The sequence below is a fragment of the Miscanthus floridulus genome, chromosome 1 (assembly GCF_019320115.1).
Source record: "Miscanthus floridulus cultivar M001 chromosome 1, ASM1932011v1, whole genome shotgun sequence".
Lineage (NCBI taxonomy): Eukaryota > Viridiplantae > Streptophyta > Magnoliopsida > Poales > Poaceae > Miscanthus > Miscanthus floridulus.
The window spans coordinates 135124653-135142027 of record NC_089580.1 but is presented as its reverse complement, the minus strand read 5'-3'; the positions used below and the strand labels follow the sequence as shown (position 1 = coordinate 135142027).

Sequence of the window (17375 nt, the reverse complement as noted above, 5' to 3'; positions counted from 1 at the left end):
AGGCACGATCAGTCGCAATTGTTGCTTCCTCAATCTCCATGACCACGACGGGATGGCAATAGTGACCAAGATGAGACACGATGACGATAGCCTGAAAGCGACCGAGATGAGACAAGATGAGGCAACCCAAGGGAGTCCTTGACCGACATGTAGGACCCCAAGTCTCCTGTTGTAACCTTGCCCTCTTGGCTATATAAGGGGTGGTAGGAGCTCCCTTTATTTTTCAAAGCCTTTGCAGCCCTCACGATCTTTAGTAGTCCTTGGACACCTCGTACCACCCTCGAAAACCTCAAATTCTCTCATTCGTTTGTAGCCCATACTGCAAGCTAGAGCTCAGGAAGACAATACACACCTAACAAGATGTAGGCCCACTGACAATGACTAGTTGACAAGCTCACTGTGGTGCGTCGTATGATAGACAAGGGATTCTGTGACTTTGGCGAATCATCCGATGAGAATCCAACTTGACTTAGTGACTTGTTATTAGTAAGGTATTGGAGTACTGTCGGAGATGCTCTTAGCCCAGAGTGCTATCGGTGTTCTTACTTCGGTTTTCTTGAGGAGAAGCTTCAAGACTTTATACTCTTGATGTTTGCCAACATTTAGACGACCTAGTGAAGAACTTGGTGGGCTTCCTATGTGAAACTATTGTGAGGAGGCTTTAAAAAGTTTGTACTTGGTATTGAAACCCACCTTCCTTGAGTGGCGGGTTTTCACTAGTAGAGCGGAGTGTAACAAAGTCTCCAAGGTGCTCTAATCTGGATTAGAGGTTTGTGTAAACAACTTGAGACCACTAGAAAAATCTTGTTGTCTCTTTGTCTTACTCTTTCTTACTCGCTTTACTTTCATTGTTTACAAGTCTCTTGTGTGACAACTAGGATGGTACATTGTACTTAGTACCGGGTGGTGGCCATAAGGCGCATGACGTAGCGTGAGGCGCTTTGTGGCCAGGGGGCTTGGGTGGGCACAGAAGGGGGTGGCGCGTTAGGTGGCACGGTGGACGTGTTGGGCGGGTGGGGTGGAGAGGCATGCAATGTCTAGGAAGGAACTCGAGCGGACGACGATGCTTGGGGGAGGCCCAGTGTGGGCGACTTAGTTGGCATGCCGACAAGGTGGGTAGCATTGACGAATGGGGGAATCGGGAGGAGGAAGATACATTAATGTGTGGCAGTCCAATGGAGCCTATAATTCTCAATTATTTTTATCATCCCACCAAACAAAAAAGGGGAATGAATTCATTCCTCTCAACCAAATGCAGAATGAAACTAGAGACGAAATCATCCTTTCCTAGCATGTCCCCAGATCAAACACTTGTTTGTTGAATAAGATTAAAGCTTGCATTGTAACTGGCCTTTTATACACCGGATAAAATTACAATGCAATCGTAAGTGAATGCATAAAATTTGAAGATAACTAGGGTACGTATGTAAACCAAAACCACCGTTCACAAAAGTCAATAGTCTGCTACGATGTCCGGCAGCGTGTATACTGCACTACGGCGTACTGCTACAAGTATATAGCGTGCAATGCATGTGCTGCTTTTTTGTTTGTCACTAGAAAACGCAGAAATAAAGACTTGCAAAAGGGAACACAAAACAAGGTGGAGGGCGCACGCCGCTCGCCGCGAGAGCAGACGGAGCCGGCGCGACTGGACCAACTCACCCGCCCGAGCGCATCGGCGCAGATCCCGGCCGCCCAGCGCGAGATCCGACGGCGCCGCGCTCGCAGAGCACACGCGCCCCACCCCTTCCCTTCGGGACCTTCCTTTCCATTCCCTATCGTCTTCCTCCACGGAGTGCTCGTTGGCCCCTGAACCTCCCAGAACCTCCTCCTCCTTGTTTCCACTCTCCACCCTCCACGCCGCCACCGATTTATAAACGCTTTGCCCCGCCCCGCCCCGCTCCGCCGCGCCCTTCTGTTCCATACCATTACCATTCTTCTGATAAACCATCCAATCCAGAGTTCCATTCCAGTCTGAATTGCTCCTCCTAGCTTCTGATAAACCATCGCGACTGTGCCGCCGCCGCCACCGCAGCGCCCCACCATGGCCGCCGCACCGCCGCTATCCGCCGACGTACTCTCCTTCCTTCCCTCCGCCACCGCCCCCGCCGCGGCCGCGGCCGCGCCGACGCCGGTCGTAGCCGCGGCGTGGGGCGCGGCGAGGGCGGGTGCTGTGAGGGGTAAGGCGGCGCTAAGGACGACGAGAGGAGGAAGGGGCGGGGTGCTGGCTCCGGTGGTCGGGGGGAGGCCCCGCCGGACGCCGCTTTCCGTGCGCTGCAACGCCACCAGCCGGGACGGCAGGGTACGGACCCGTTTTCATTGCCTTCCTTTTCAGTCCGGTTTTGCGCACTTCTTTTTCTTTCTTTTCATTTTATAAAAAACAGAAAAATACTGGCTTGTTCGGTTTTCAATTTCTATGTCACAGTCGTTGTATTATGTAATACATCAATCGATGCATTTATTTATGTCTCATTTTTCATTAAAGAAAAGTAATTTTCATAGCATTTACACTACTTATTATACTCGTTTCAATAGGCAGGAGATTGTATAGTTTTCATATATATATATGTCTAACTCGTCGTCATCTATTGTGCTGCCAGATTACACAACAAGAGTTCACTGAGATGGCGTGGCAATCAATTGTCTCATCCCCTGAGGTGGCAAAGGAGAGTAAACACCAGATTGTGGAGACCGAACATCTCATGAAATCCCTGCTGGAGCAACGGAATGGCCTTGCCCGCCGCATCTTTTCTAAGGCGGGAGTTGATAATACAAGGCTTCTCGATGCCACGGAGAAGTTCATCCAGAGGCAGCCTAAGGTGCTTCATCCTCAACACACTTTGATTCTGTTGATACCCAGATGCAGCTTGCCTTCCCGAGTGCATCTTACTATGAACTAGGACTAATATGTCAGAAGACTGAAAATGCATTTTTTTTCCACTGCAATAAACTCAACATTCTTCAACATCTTTCTATATGTTGCTTTTCAATGAAACAAAAAATATATCTTCCAGTCTTTGTTTTCTTATCTTCTGTTCAATGATTCAGGTATTAGGTGAAGAACCTGGATCCATGTTGGGGCGTGACTTGGAAGCTCTGATACAAAGAGCAAGGGACTTTAAGAAAGAGTACGGCGATTCATATGTCTCAGTTGAACATCTAGTCCTTGGCTTTGCCGAAGATAAGCGGTTTGGGAAACAGCTGTTCAAGGATTTTCAGGTTACTGTGAAGACCTTGAAATCAGCCATTGAATCTATCAGAGGGAAGCAAAATGTAATTGATCAAGGTACGAGCTATCTTTTCTTTTTTTCCCCTAGTTTTGGAAAGATTGCAATACTGACATTAAGATGCTTGCAACTTTTATCCTTTTCCTCTGTCTGTGCGCCCCAATATAATTGCATGATGTAACCTATTTTCCCGTAAATTGCACAAAGAAAATTTTCATGCATAATACGTAGATATGAAAATTTTCACCTTGAACTCCTGTTTCCCTCTGATACAATAGATCTTCACACGAAAAACTAAAATTATGTATTTTCAATAGATCCTGAGGGCAAGTACGAAGCTTTGGAGAAGTATGGAAAGGATCTGACAGCTATGGCACGTCAAGGGAAGCTTGATCCAGTTATTGGAAGAGATGATGAGATTCGAAGATGTATACAGATTTTATCACGAAGAACAAAGAACAATCCAGTTCTGATTGGTGAACCTGGTGTAGGAAAAACGGCTATAGCTGAAGGGTTGGTAAAGAGTGCTTTTTGCACAACATATCACTGATTATCGAAATAGGTCCCTGAACTTGATTTTGTTTCTTGTTTAGGCTAGCTCAGAGGATTGTTCAAGGAGATGTCCCACAAGCTCTGACAAACCGTCGAGTAAGTTATTCATTCATGTATTATGTATTTATGTTTTTCAGGGTCTAGCGGATTTAGGATTCTTTGCTAAATTATTGAAGAATTTGTTCCACATGTATCATGATATTTGTCATAGTTCTAGAGTACATGCCATGTTGGCCCTCAATAGACGCTTATATAAGTTAAAATCTTCAGTTGTCCTTGAGCAATTTTTTTATGTTGCAACTTATATTGCAACTTATATTAATGTTAGAAGGGCGGGCCTGGTGCAAGTGGTAGAGTCTTACCGCCTGTGACCGGAAGGTCCCGGGTTCGAGTCGCGGTCTCCTCGCATTGCACAGGCGAGGGTAAGGCTTGTCACTGACACCCTTCCCCAGACCCCGCACAGAGCGGGAGCTCTCTGCACTGGGTACGCCCAACTTATATTAATGTTAAAGTAGTTCATCTGAACATAGATTTTGAAAATTAGTTCTTCCACCTGTTCTATTTCTTTGTCCTTTAAGTTGTATAAGTATTTTGGTAATGTTTGATGTCCATTAGTATACTCTGTAGTTGACGTTCAGATATGTAGTTGACTTTCAGATATAGATTGGAATATCTGGACATAGCTAACTCTTTGATATGATATATCGTTTTTTATGATATGTCTATAGATGATTTTAGTCAGTTTCCAAAGTATTGAATTATTACTAACCAGTTAGATGCTGGTTTAGAGATTTTTTTTTTGCTTTACTGCATTGTCTAACAATATTGGAAGCATTATTTAAATTGTAACCACTGTGCCTTGGCTTTTTTTTTTTAAACATAATGGCAGGAGCTCTGCCTTTCAATTAAGAAGAATAGAATTGGCCTAGTTTATAAGGGAAACCAGGCCTTATTGGCTTCTTTGGATACTTTTTTCACATTTTTACAGGTCATTTTTTAACTCTCTATTCTACTGTTTCTTTTAAACAGCTAATCACACTTGATATGGGTGCATTAATTGCTGGTGCAAAATATCGTGGAGAGTTTGAGGATAGACTCAAGGCTGTTCTCAAAGAAGTTACGGATTCTGATGGGCAGACCATTCTTTTCATTGATGAGATTCACACAGTTGTTGGAGCAGGTAACTATGCAGGATGCTCTGTTGTTTCCCTGACTATTAGATGTTTTCAGCCTTGCCATTAATTTATTTTAGTTCAAACTGTTTTATTTGGTAATACTTCATTTCTTGAAAAATTGCGTGCATGTGGAAGTTCCTTTGATGATCTTGTATGGGCCCCACTATTGGAAACCATCTCTGGTCTTAGTTAAACCTGGACTATAGCCATATAGTTTGCATAAGCCCATGTATATCTCACACTAACTGTAGAACTTGTGGTGATTCCACTTTGGCCTGGCATTTGAGCCTCTTATAACACTTCAGGGTGAGAGACTACATATTTTGCTTTTTTAGTTTTGTTATTCAAGATTAGATTCAAACATGGTTCTCTATATTTTACTTATAGGTTGCACTGGGTGGATAAAAGAAGCATATTCAATGCAAAGTCGTGTCACTCACTTAATGTTTCCCCCTGTTTTGTCTGCTGTTTTATGATGAAAATAAAATTGATGCTTGAGGCCAAACCTTGTAGAAGCCCGATGAATTCATGGCAGATCTTAATATGAAATTGCCTGTCAAAGTTTGGTGTGAATTTTACTACCATTGTCATGAACAATAGAAGACCTGTCTCCGCTGTTAGGAAATTTATGAATGTATGAATGTTCATGTTATTCCAGGTGCCACTAATGGTGCAATGGATGCTGGTAATCTTCTCAAACCAATGCTTGGGAGAGGAGAGCTACGGTGTATTGGTGCAACAACCCTTGATGAATACCGCAAATATATTGAGAAAGATCCAGCACTAGAGCGGCGCTTCCAACAAGTTTATGTTGATCAGCCTTCAGTTGAAGATACAATTTCAATACTCCGAGGACTAAGAGAGAGATATGAATTGCACCATGGTGTACGAATATCTGACAGTGCCCTTGTGGCTGCAGCTGTTCTTTCAGACCGTTATATCAGTGGACGATTCTTGCCTGACAAAGGTGGTTTATTTGACTCATTACCATTCTTATTCTTAATTGAAGCTACTAACCTGCTAGATGATGAGGAGATATTATTACAGCCACTACTGTAAGATCTTATATGGTCTTTCTAATGAGAGGTTATGCTTTGTTGCAGCAATTGATCTGGTTGATGAATCAGCTGCCAAGTTAAAAATGGAGATTACATCAAAACCTACTGCTTTGGATGAGATTGATCGTGCTGTCCTGAAGCTTGAAATGGAGCGTCTCTCACTTACAAATGATACAGACAAAGCATCAAAGGACAGATTATCCCGTCTTGAAGCAGAATTATCACTCTTGAAGGATAAACAACGCCAATTGACTGAGCAGTGGGAGCATGAGAAATCAGTGATGACTAAAATTCAATCTATCAAAGAAGAGGTAAGGTTTACCTTTCCACAATGACTATGAATATATCGACAGAGTTGGTTCAGACAATTGACTTAAATTTACCTGTTGCAACAGATTGACAGGGTAAATGTGGAGATACAGCAGGCAGAACGTGAGTACGATCTTAATCGCGCTGCTGAACTGAAATATGGCAGTCTGAATGCCTTGCAGCGCCAGCTTCAGATGACAGAGAAGGAGCTTGATGAATATCAGAGTTCTGGGAAATCCATGCTAAGGGAAGAGGTGACCCAAGATGATATTGCAGAAATAGTGAGCAGGTGGACGGGCATTCCAGTTTCCAAACTAAAGCAATCTGACAGGGAGAAGTTGCTGTATCTGGAGGAAGAGCTGCACAAGCGAGTTGTCGGTCAGGATCCTGCTGTAAAAGCAGTTGCAGAGGCTATTCAGAGATCCAGAGCTGGATTATCTGACCCAAACCGTCCTATCGCCAGTTTCATGTTCATGGGACCTACAGGAGTTGGCAAAACAGAGTTAGCGAAAGCCCTTGCTGCTTTTATGTTCAACACTGAGGAAGCTGTTGTCAGGATTGACATGAGCGAGTACATGGAGAAGCATTCAGTCTCAAGATTGATTGGTGCTCCACCAGGTTATGTTGGGTATGAAGAGGGCGGTCAACTAACAGAGGCTGTTCGTCGTAGGCCATATTCTGTTGTCTTGTTTGATGAGATTGAGAAAGCTCATTCAGATGTCTTTAATGTCTTCCTTCAAATATTGGACGATGGTAGGGTTACTGACTCTCAAGGCCGGAAAGTGAGCTTCACCAACACCATAATTATCATGACATCCAACGTTGGGTCACAGTATATACTAAACATGGATGAAGAAGTTGGATCATCTGATTCAGCCTATGAGAACATAAAGAGGAGGGTGATGGATGCTGCAAGATCTGTATTCCGTCCAGAGTTCATGAATCGTGTAGATGAGTATATTGTTTTCAAGCCTCTCTCGAGAGAACAGATCAACAGCATTGTCAAATTACAGGTAACACTTTGCAGCATTTTGCATTCACAAACTATCAGTATGACATGAGATGTCAGTTATGAATTATGATCTTTATTCAGCATGCCACCTATCATACACTGACATATTTGTTCTTGTACGATCCTGCGACGCAGCTTGCAAGAGTACAGAAGAGGATCACAGACCACAAAATCAAGCTCGAAGTCTCACCTGGTGCCATTGAATTCTTGGGAAGCCTGGGGTATGACCCGAACTATGGTGCGAGGCCAGTGAAGAGAGTGATTCAACAGTATGTGGAGAACGAACTCGCAAAGGGCATCCTCAGAGGGGATTTCAAGGACGAGGACAGCATCTTTGTGGACACGCAGGTTACGGTGCCCTCCAATGGCCAGCTTCCGCAGCAAAAGCTAGTTTTCCGGAAAGTGGGTGAGCAATCGAAGTCCGTTGCTGAAGGCGAGAAGTTCTTGCCGGCTGTCTGATGCAGTACGGTTGCAGTTTTACAGATCGTGAGCAATAAAATGTACATGTAAGGGTGACAATAAACTGGTAGAGTATTACTTTTGGCTTAGAAGAGCATTACAGCCAGAATTTGTTCTACGATACACATAGCTCAAGTTTACAGCGAGCAGCGAATTTTGTTTTGTTTCCGCCATTTTTCGTTTCAGTGGAATTGTGTTCAGAAGTCTCCTGCCCTCATCAGTGAGGTGGGACTCCAATTTACTACTTTCGATTCCGATTTCCCCCGACGACTGATAAATGCCATTGCTATTACATTTCCTGACAGGTTAAACAAACTATCAAGAAACAAGTATCTAATTGGAATCCCCTTGGCAATTCATGTGAGAGCCTTGTTTGCACCTCTTGTATAAATCATAATCATGGTCAAAGATGACTCACTTGTAGGAGTAGTTGAGATGTCAGGCCAATCCTCACGGGTGCATGTACTTGTGATATTGGTCACGTTGCCCCGGCGGCTATCCAATTTTGCTTGAGCATGTAGGTAGCTTCTTGTTGGTCGGTAATAGATAAAAGAAACAAAGCAAGTGTTTTAATTAAGCTAAGGATCAACAATGCAGTCAACTACTGAGAAAATTAAGTAACTGCAAGCGATTCCTATACATGTTAATTAAAATGAAGATAAAGCATCTCGACAACTTGTATGTGTCCTTGAGGTAAGCTTTAACCGTGTGTTTGGTTGGTGGGACGGTAGGAATGGGACGAGGTGATCTCCGATTTAATGTTAACGGATGGAATGGAACCATCCCAAAAGAGAATATATACCTCTAGATGTGGGGAGAGTCCTTCCTTTCAAATCTTGCGAACACCCCTTGGACACAACGCGGGGTGAGGAAGAAGAGGTTAGGAGAGGAAAGCAAAGCACACGTCGGTGGTGAGGAAGAAGAGGCTACGGGAGCAGATGAGATGCTCGTGGAGGAGGAGGAAGAAGAGGTTGAAAAAGGAAGCCTCTACATGCACGCGGAGTGGTTGATGGCCAGGCCAGCGAGGAGGAAGAGGCACGTCGGCAAGCCACGCTTGCCAGAGCATGGGTGAGCTGCACGGGTGAGCGCGTAGGCCGCGATTAGGGATACGGCGTCCAGCTGCACTGACGAGGAGGAATACACATGTGGGCTTGGAGACCCAGTGGGACGAGGGCCACTCAGGGAAAGGTGGATGCTCATATTTACCATCATTATAACGTGAGTGGTATAAAAAATACCATGTCAATGACTCATATGTTAGTGACACAGTGTAAGATGCCATCCGTAATAACGGTAAATATGTAAATGCCCCCCACGAGTTGGCAGCGCTGCGGGCTGAAGTGCTTATCGATGGAGAGAAAGGGGAGTGGCACGATGGCCATTTGTTTTTTTTTTGTCGGTGTTGAAATCATCGATGGGAAGATAAGATAAAAGTAACAGGCTAACATATGCATGGGTCCTATTTGTTAGCAATACTCATATCGCATTTAATGATCTCAAACCAAATACAAAAGGAATCATACTAATTCTCCCAAGCAAACACTGAAATAGGACAAAAATCGAGAATGGGTCATTCCCATTTTTAATTGTCTCCAAACCGGCCAGACACATGCTAACTTGCTAAGTGTCATATAGTGCTAATAATGCTCAATCTGAGTATGTGCTACAGAGCGAAGAGCATGTGTGGCACTTAAAAACAACATGCAGCTTCCTTCTCACTTCCCCAACCTCTGCCATCCCTTTCATCTACTGGCAATTTAGCTATTCCTCAGTTTATTCGACAAGACCAAAGTTTGGAGGTGTATGAGAATTTACCCAAGCATGGGTACCCTCACTAATAAAATTGCGGTAATGCTACAGGACATACGTCCGGAATCTTAGAAAAAAATCAGACGCTCTGCTCCACGCTCGTTCCAGCACAGCGACCGGCCCAACAGGCCCATCTAGGCTCTCTCATCTATCTATTCCATGTACACTACAACAGTCGACAGAAACCCCAACTCCTCGCTTCGTTCGTCGCAGCTCACCGCGTTGTCCGCCCGCTCCAAGCCGCCTCGCGGCGGTGCCCCCATCCCGCATCGAGCCACGCCATGTCTGCCGCCGCACTATGCTCCATCCCCCATCGCGCCCACTCCACCTCGTCGCGTCGTGCCCAATCCCCACCCCTGCGCGCCATGCCCCATCCCTCGCGCGCGTCGAGGTGCTGCCGACGCCGCCGTTCCCCACCATGAGGTCGTGGCTACTGTCGACACCGGCGCCGCCGCGACGCTCGACCTCCGCTCGCGACATCACGAGATCCGGAGTGGGCTTTTCCAGCTGCACCCCACGCTCCCTTCCTCTCCTCTGATGTTGCAAGCGTATGTTTCAAGTGTTTCAAGTGTTTCATATGCATGTTACAAGTGTTTCATGTGGATGTTACATATGTTGCAATGGCTATACACGTATGTTGCAAGCGTTTGTTCTAAATATTTCAGTTGTTTCAGATGATGTTGCACGTGTTTTATCTGGGTGTTGCATATGTTTCACACTTATGTTGCGAGTGTTTCATCCCGATGTTGCATATGTTTTCACACTTATGTTGCAAGTGTCTTCATCTAGATGTTGCATATGTTTTGCAATGGCTACACACATGTTTCTCTCGTGTTTCAGACGTATGTTGCAAGTGTTTCAACTGTTTCGAACGTATGTTGCAAATGTTTCCTCTAGATGTTGCAAAAATAAATCTGGTGTTGCACATATTGTAGTGGACCCCATCTGCAGCAGCTGCCTGCTACAACTGCTGAGCCCACCTGCATGTGCGTGGGTGTGGAGGGTCCACGAGCGGTAGCACGGGAAACCGTGCGGATGTAGATTGAGACAAAGCGAGCATGGGACACGGAGCGGCGTGGGACACAAAGCGGGCACGGGACACATAGCGGTGCGGGACCCCACGTAAAGCAGGCATGCGGCGCGGGTGTTCGGACGCTAGCCTCCGTCTGGACGTCCGGGCGTGCTAGCCTTTCCCGTAAAATTGATACTTTATTATTCTCTCTCCTATTGAAACACCGAGCCCTCGTGGCCTCGTTTAAGATAGATGTCACATCCTTATGTTGAAACTCGCATTACACCAAAGTTTATTTACAATTGCTAATGTAGGTTGTGCTTGTTGCATTGAGCAAAAACATGTACAACACTGTTTTTCACATAGTAAGTATGCAAAATTAAGTTGCATATAAACATATATATATATAACGCGGAAAGCATTAGCATTTTATTACACAAACATCACAAACACGGACACATACAAATAAGGGTACACAAATGCTACCACGACCAGTGAGTGTACGTGCGACCGGAGGCAATAATGGATCGGAGCTAGTAGAGTTTGCTTACGTGCGCACGCACTCTACTTGGCAGCCGCGTCAAGGCCGAGGAACGGGCGCTCGCCGTTGAAGTTGCCGGGAGGGTCGTAGCTGCAGACGATGAAGACGCCGCGGTTGGCGGCGCAGACGACGCGCGCGCAGCCGATGCGGGTGGACTCGCGCCACACCACCTGCGTGTAGTGCCCGCACACCTTGCCGGGGTCGCAGCTGTTGCTGCTCAGGTGGTAGTTCTTCTTCTCGTCCACCCACGACTTGACCGCGTCGGCGGCGCTCCACGCCCGCCCCGCGGAGCCCCAGAAGATGTTCTCCCCGAACGGCCCGCCGGAGTGCACCAGCTTGCAGTCGCCGGCGCGCTTCGCGGCGTAGTCCTGCGCGTACTTGCCCACCTTGGCGTCCCACGCCACCGGACCCACGCCGTCCGCGGCGCGCGCGCGGTTGTGCAGGTCCACGAAGTCCTGCGGCGTGTTCTGCGCTGAGGTGGTGGTGCTTGCGATGGCCATTATCGCCATGGCCACTGGGAAGGCAGCTATTAGACTACTACGCTTCAGAAACGCCATGTTTGCTAGCTTCTCGATCGATCTTTTGGGATGAGAGAAAGCTAACTCGAGTCGCGGGGTTTTTATAGCCAGTGATGAGTGTGGAAGGAGTCTATATATGGTTAGGTTATTCAGTTCGCAGACCGTCCCTTGTGTTCTGATGTATAAGCTTATTGCGTCAGCCGATGCCGATTATTCCATACAAGTTATATGGTATAGGTGAGCGTGATGTGCAGTGTGCGACTGTGCGTGTTATTTTTTGAGATAGATAGACATTGGTGAAGTAGTGTAGACTAGTAGTAGTTGATCTTTAAAATAACTTACTTTTTAAGGACAAGTGTTGCAAGCGGAAGTTTCCTTTCACATCAGTATTGATATTACATAGCCTTATTGCAGACGGTTTGATAGTAAACAAAGTTCTACATGCATATGACACGACTCAGTGTACACGCAATATATATATATATATATATAGACACACACCGTATTTCTTATTTGAACAACCCTAACTGCTTGTCCTCTCACCATCAAGGGGCTGCTAAGGCATACTGAAAAGGACGTTGACACAAAAAAAGAGAAGGTGCTTGGAATGTGCCACGACAATTATTTGTTGAAGATAACTCCAAGCTTAGCTAAACTCGAGAATAAACAAAGTTTAAGTTGGATAAAGCAGTTGGTCTAGGTACGGACACTGCTTAATGAACCTATGCACAAGCACAATATGGTACAACTAGCGCCCGAACGTCCGGCGGCAACCTTCTCCTGGTGGCACCGGGGTGGTGGTGGTGGTGGTGCGATGAATGTCGCAGCCACGATGTGCGAGGCATAGTGGGGCCCGGAGGGGAATGCGGCGCGGCGTGGTGGGGGACGGGGCACGGCGGGGCGACGGGGATAGGGGCGCGGCAGGGGACCACCAGTAGTGAGGCAGAGTGGGGCGGGCGGATGACGCGGTGATACCGCGATGGGCGAGATGAGTGGAGAAATTTTTGGCGCAAGATGTAGTAGAGAGTGGAGAGATTGGGGAGACGTAGAGGTGAGTAGGCCTATTGGGCTGGTCCGCTGTGCAGGCCTAGGAAGCCGCGTCCGGATAGATGGACGCCGAGTCTAAGCATTATCGCTTCTAGAAATGTTAGCATTTATACAAGTTTGTGGACCCGAGAACTTATATATCGTGCGCTGGAGGCTATATTTGGCTTATCAAACTGGTCTAGGATAATCACAATTCACGAGTCATTAGTTTGTCTTTTGTTGGTAGTTTTTTTCTAGGGCACACGAGACATTTGTTGCTATCAAATGGGGCTTAGGTTATTAGTTACAAGTAAAGAAGGAAATGTTCCACTTCCTCCGTGATTTTATTTGCAGTGGTGTAACTCTTCTTTGAAACCACAAGTCAATCAATAGGAGACATGAACACAACAGTGGTGATCTCTTAGTTTATCTTCAAAGTCAAAATGCGATAAGTCATCTAGGAACTATTGCGGTGTTTAGACTTTAGAGTAAACGAAGAGGTGGTAGAAATTAAAATTTGCTACTCTCGAGGAATAAATTTGTTTAAAGGAAAACCAGAGCGGATAGGACTGTAGAATAGAAGGGACAAATAGCACGATGCTGAACCTTTGATATGAGCCTCGAAAGCGTTTGTTTATATTACTAGCGGTTTTGATCACAAGCAATCCTAGAGATACGATGGAACCATATGGGGACATGATGATCAATAAATCCAACTAAATTCTATCCGACCTGGGGCATTTCTTTCTTCCATGTTGTTATGCACAAGCTGCATAGACCAATTTTAAAAGAAACGATGCCCAAAGTAGAATGAAGTAACGCTCAGAAGCCAAAGCAAGTTTTACAGCCCCCCCCCCCCCCCCCCCCCCCCCCCAAAAATAAATAAATAAATAAATAAATAATAAAAGGAAGTTGCAAACTGGCACGGGCAGCATCAGCCAGCAGCCCATAAGAAAGAAATCCGAGGTCCATGGTAGCCCAATTAAAGTTCTTTCACCTGCCACGCACACCTTCCATCCTTCGCCTAAGCTGATGTTCAGAAGTTGATGCTACAAAAGTATGGACCCCCTGCAGCTCAATCAGTGCTGTAACCAATCCACAAAACTAACCTGAGACTTTGTATATGATACCACTGTGACCACAATCACAGGTTCAGAGCACAACAGGCTGTACTGGATACAAGAAAAGTCTGTACATTTCAAGGTACATGCATTACACATACCGGTAACAAATGCAGTATGCAGGTACACTGCAGATATACCTGTAATGAGGCATTCATAAATACAGGCACAGCAAACACGATACAACAACCTCTTCTTTTTCTACTGCTACAAGCAACTACGAGAATCTGTCAACCCCCACCCCCAAAGAGAAAGGCAGCTAGGAGAACACTGGTACTACAGTTACAGTTAAGTACAACGGCGATGACAGGGCACGTCCTTATCGCTGCTCACGCCCTAGTCAAAAGCACAGGATTTTGACACAGCAACCTGTTACAAAAAGGACCCAGTTCAGCATAACTTAGTATCATGGGAAAGAAAAATTTCATTATTGGAAAATTTTCATACAGGGAAAAGAACAAATGCATGTTCCAATTGGCCACTTGCTAAACTATATTTATCATTGCCAATAAGGTTTTTGACCTGCAATGAAGTTACAACTATTTCTCTTGATTCCACAGGTTAATTTCTCTAAGTAGTCGACTTGTTACGCCACTTATCATCCACTTAAAAATATTGAGCAAAGAATAAATTCAGTTCTCTAATGCATGAACAATCACAAGTTCACAATAAGCAGCATGGTATTGCAATGAACCACTTAAATCATCATATTCCATGAAAGCATAACACAAACTGACAAATGCTTTGGTAATAATGACCATGTTCTTTATATAATCAGGATATCAAATTTAATATATATTTGAGGCATCTGGTGTGACCTATGGAGAAAAAGAGAGAGATCTTCTACTTCTACCATACAACAGTAAGCTGGTAGATTGTTAACCCAATACCAAGCTGTAAAATTCACAAAAGAAAGACCGGAGTATAACAAGAGGAACTAAAGATTGTTAACTGAATACCAGAAATTAACAACAGGGGATCAAATCATAACACAAACACCTACTGTTGATCTACCTTTTTCATATGATTACCGGCTAGTTTATCAGGGGCTACCAGTAAAACTGAAATGGATGGTTTACTGAATAAAAGCATTGGTTGTCAATAATCTCCTAAGGGAAATTTCGGAATTGAAAGTTTGAATTATCTTTTTTTTTTTTGCTAATGCACGAATGTTACAGTTGTCTGCCGTTCAAAGCAAGCACTCTGTCACGCATGGCAATAATTTCAGCATGAACTCAGATGCTTTAATCAGTATACTCAGGATGAATATATTGACTCATTAGTTCAATCTACTAAACCTTGAGCATATAAGTACAACACTATAGGCATATGCAAGTTTTTTGTGTTTATTTTGCTTGAAGGTGATCTGTGTTTGCCAACAAGCAATGCTTAATTGAAATAAATATCCTCACAGTATTTTAGGCTCTATTATCCAGATTAACTAAAACTGACACCAAGTGGGAGAGAACAACATGTGTTAACTATAAGACAGCAACCAAAAAAACAAAACATGCCCAAAATCCTCAGAAATTACTTAAGTTTATAAAAAAGGCTTTTTAGGTTCTAACTGTCAAAATTAACTACAACTGACACCAAGTGGGAGCGAATTACAATGACTCGCCATAGACTACAACTGAAAAAAGGAAACATGAACGTGTTAAAGGAAAGAAAGCATAAGTATGCAAATACCTAATTCAAGTCTTGATCACTCTTTGTCCTCAGAATCGGAGATGGGTATCAGAGTGCATGAACCAAGGATGTGTCCATTAAGGCATACATAGTACTCAACAGAACCATCTTCTGCACCCAATCTCACGGCAGCACTACTTGGGATCATGTTTGGTTGCATCAAGTTCCATAGCTTTGTTTTACAATAAGGACACATCTTATTCGGATGGAACATTGCCTGCCTCTCAATCAACACCTTCTTCATCTTTGATGCAGCAAACGACTTGAAGATACCCCGGAAGAGGCCCAAGTCACCTTCCTCACCCTGGTCAAGATGTTCGCAAGACTCTGAGACATACAACGCATCAGACCTGCACTGCGGCGCCAATAAGCTCTTCCCCAATGTCCTAGAAAAACGGGTCCTGTAGACAAAGTGCCCTGGGACTGGGTCATGGATATTACTAAACAGGTCTCCACTAGGGCACCCTGCGCAATAGATAAGAAGCTTCCCTAGGGCCTTCCAGTTGCCATCAACAATATGGCATCCATCAGAGTGCAAATCCTTCATCATCTTTGGTGCCCTGGCATTGCAGAATTCCTTCCAGAGCACCCGCTTGGCAAATTCATCAAACCACTTACATACGCTGGATAAGATAGCAATCATCTTCGGGTTCCAATTCATGTGTTTGAACACGAGATACATTGCATCCTCCCTGACATGGCCCTTAAGGCAAGCACAGCTCGCAGAGTGCGTACATCGGTACCGCTTCACCACCAATGACATTTCAGTCTCAGGCGATCAGGTCAACTGTGCCCAACTCTATATAGCCCCTTCAATCCTGCTCCTGCAGCAGTTCAGCACCACCGTTTGAGATGCTATTTATCATGGATAATGGATTAACCAAACATTGAAACTAACAATCAAAAGATAATTAAACTAGCAAGTCAACTAGTGTACCAAAATATCAATTTCGATATGTTTCAGTTTCGCTGCTGCTCGCAGGGGCGGACCCAGCGTATGACATGGTGCGCACATATAACCCGATACATTTTTTGCGGAAGAAATTGAAGTTAGTATACATAATACATGTGTATACATGTAATTGGGTCAGATCCGAATAGGAGTAGCATACATTAGATAGAGGTCGTGAGTTGGGTTTCGAACAGCAGGAAGGAAGAGAAGGGGCGAGCGTACCTGGTGGGAGCTAGTCCCCGGCGCGAAAGGGCCGAATAAGACGCGGCGCCAATCACCGGCGAAGGGGCCAACGAAGAACTGGCAAAGGGCGACGGCGCTCGCGCGCCCAGGCGTCGCCGCCAGGAAACGAAGGCCGAGAGCGAGCGAGCGAGAGAGAGAGAGAGGTGTGAACGGGACGGGGTACGAAGGACAAGGAGGGATGAACGGAACAGGCGGAAAATTTTGAGTCTGTCTAGGGAGCACTGGGCTGTTTTGAGGCCCCAAAACTTATCCAGTCATTCAACGGCTCATAGCTTTCCTCTCCATCACCGTCGAGCACCCCTCATTTTTCCTCACGCACGCGCTCCGGCGAACCCAAGCGCCGCGGTCACCTTCTTCCCATCCCTCCTCTCGTCGGAGCTCCGCTATGGTCATGTTCGCGGGCGACGCCGTGCTTCGAGCTTCGGCCATGGCGTCCCCGCATCCGGCCGCTGCTATCACCACCAGGGCCCCTAAACCGCCTGGCCACCATCCACACCGCCTAGCCTGCCTCTCCCTGGGCGGCCCCTGCTATAACCATCGGAGTTGAAAACGAAAGAGGAGGAGAGGCTCACCGGAACCCTAGCCGCCGCGCCGGAGCTGGGGAAGAAGACGAGGGGAACAGATCTAGGAGGAGGAGGGGGGGACTGGCCTACCTTGTCGGCGTCGGCGCCG

At 45.6% G+C, this 17375-nt stretch overlaps 3 protein-coding genes across 4 annotated transcripts; 1 reads left to right on the top strand and 2 right to left on the bottom strand.

The window, feature by feature from the left end:
* Positions 1–1614: 1614 nt before the first annotated feature.
* Positions 1615–8033, top strand: LOC136541953 (chaperone protein ClpB2, chloroplastic). Its single transcript, XM_066534146.1, has 10 exons — positions 1615–2302; positions 2601–2819; positions 3049–3286; positions 3545–3740; positions 3821–3875; positions 4809–4959; positions 5613–5921; positions 6058–6323; positions 6408–7334; positions 7469–8033. The coding sequence occupies exons 1-10, from the start codon at positions 2045–2047 to the stop codon at positions 7790–7792; spliced, it is 2943 nt and encodes a 980-aa protein (XP_066390243.1). The 5' UTR covers positions 1615–2044; the 3' UTR covers positions 7793–8033.
* A 2895-nt stretch (positions 8034–10928) lies between these two features.
* Positions 10929–11761, bottom strand: LOC136494350 (pathogenesis-related protein PRB1-2-like). The gene has a single exon (XM_066490518.1). It carries the CDS (start codon positions 11709–11711, stop codon positions 11178–11180), a length of 534 nt encoding a protein of 177 aa, XP_066346615.1. The 5' UTR covers positions 11712–11761; the 3' UTR covers positions 10929–11177.
* Positions 11762–13793: 2032 nt separating this feature from the next.
* Positions 13794–17010, bottom strand: LOC136494336 (EID1-like F-box protein 1). Of its 2 annotated transcripts, none has more exons than XM_066490503.1 (3): positions 16683–17010; positions 15509–16332; positions 13794–14188 (listed from the first exon to the last, which is right to left on the bottom strand). In XM_066490503.1, the coding sequence occupies exon 2, from the start codon at positions 16269–16271 to the stop codon at positions 15525–15527; it is 747 nt and encodes a 248-aa protein (XP_066346600.1). In that variant the 5' UTR covers positions 16272–16332; positions 16683–17010; the 3' UTR covers positions 13794–14188; positions 15509–15524. The 2 variants fall into 2 exon arrangements, with proteins under 2 accessions (XP_066346600.1, XP_066346608.1); XM_066490511.1 differs by having other exon boundaries at positions 15509–16326.
* Positions 17011–17375: the final 365 nt, after the last annotated feature.

Coding starts and splice junctions, on each gene's coding strand:
- LOC136541953 (XM_066534146.1), top strand. CDS start 2,045: ATGGCCGCCGCACCGCCGCTATCCGCCGACGTACTCTCCTTCCTTCCC. Junction 2,303..2,600: donor CCACCAGCCGGGACGGCAGG/GTACGGACCCGT, acceptor TTGTGCTGCCAG/ATTACACAACAAGAGTTCAC. Junction 4,960..5,612: donor TCACACAGTTGTTGGAGCAG/GTAACTATGCAG, acceptor ATGTTATTCCAG/GTGCCACTAATGGTGCAATG.
- LOC136494350 (XM_066490518.1), bottom strand. CDS start 11,711: ATGGCGTTTCTGAAGCGTAGTAGTCTAATAGCTGCCTTCCCAGTGGCC.
- LOC136494336 (XM_066490503.1), bottom strand. CDS start 16,271: ATGTCATTGGTGGTGAAGCGGTACCGATGTACGCACTCTGCGAGCTGT.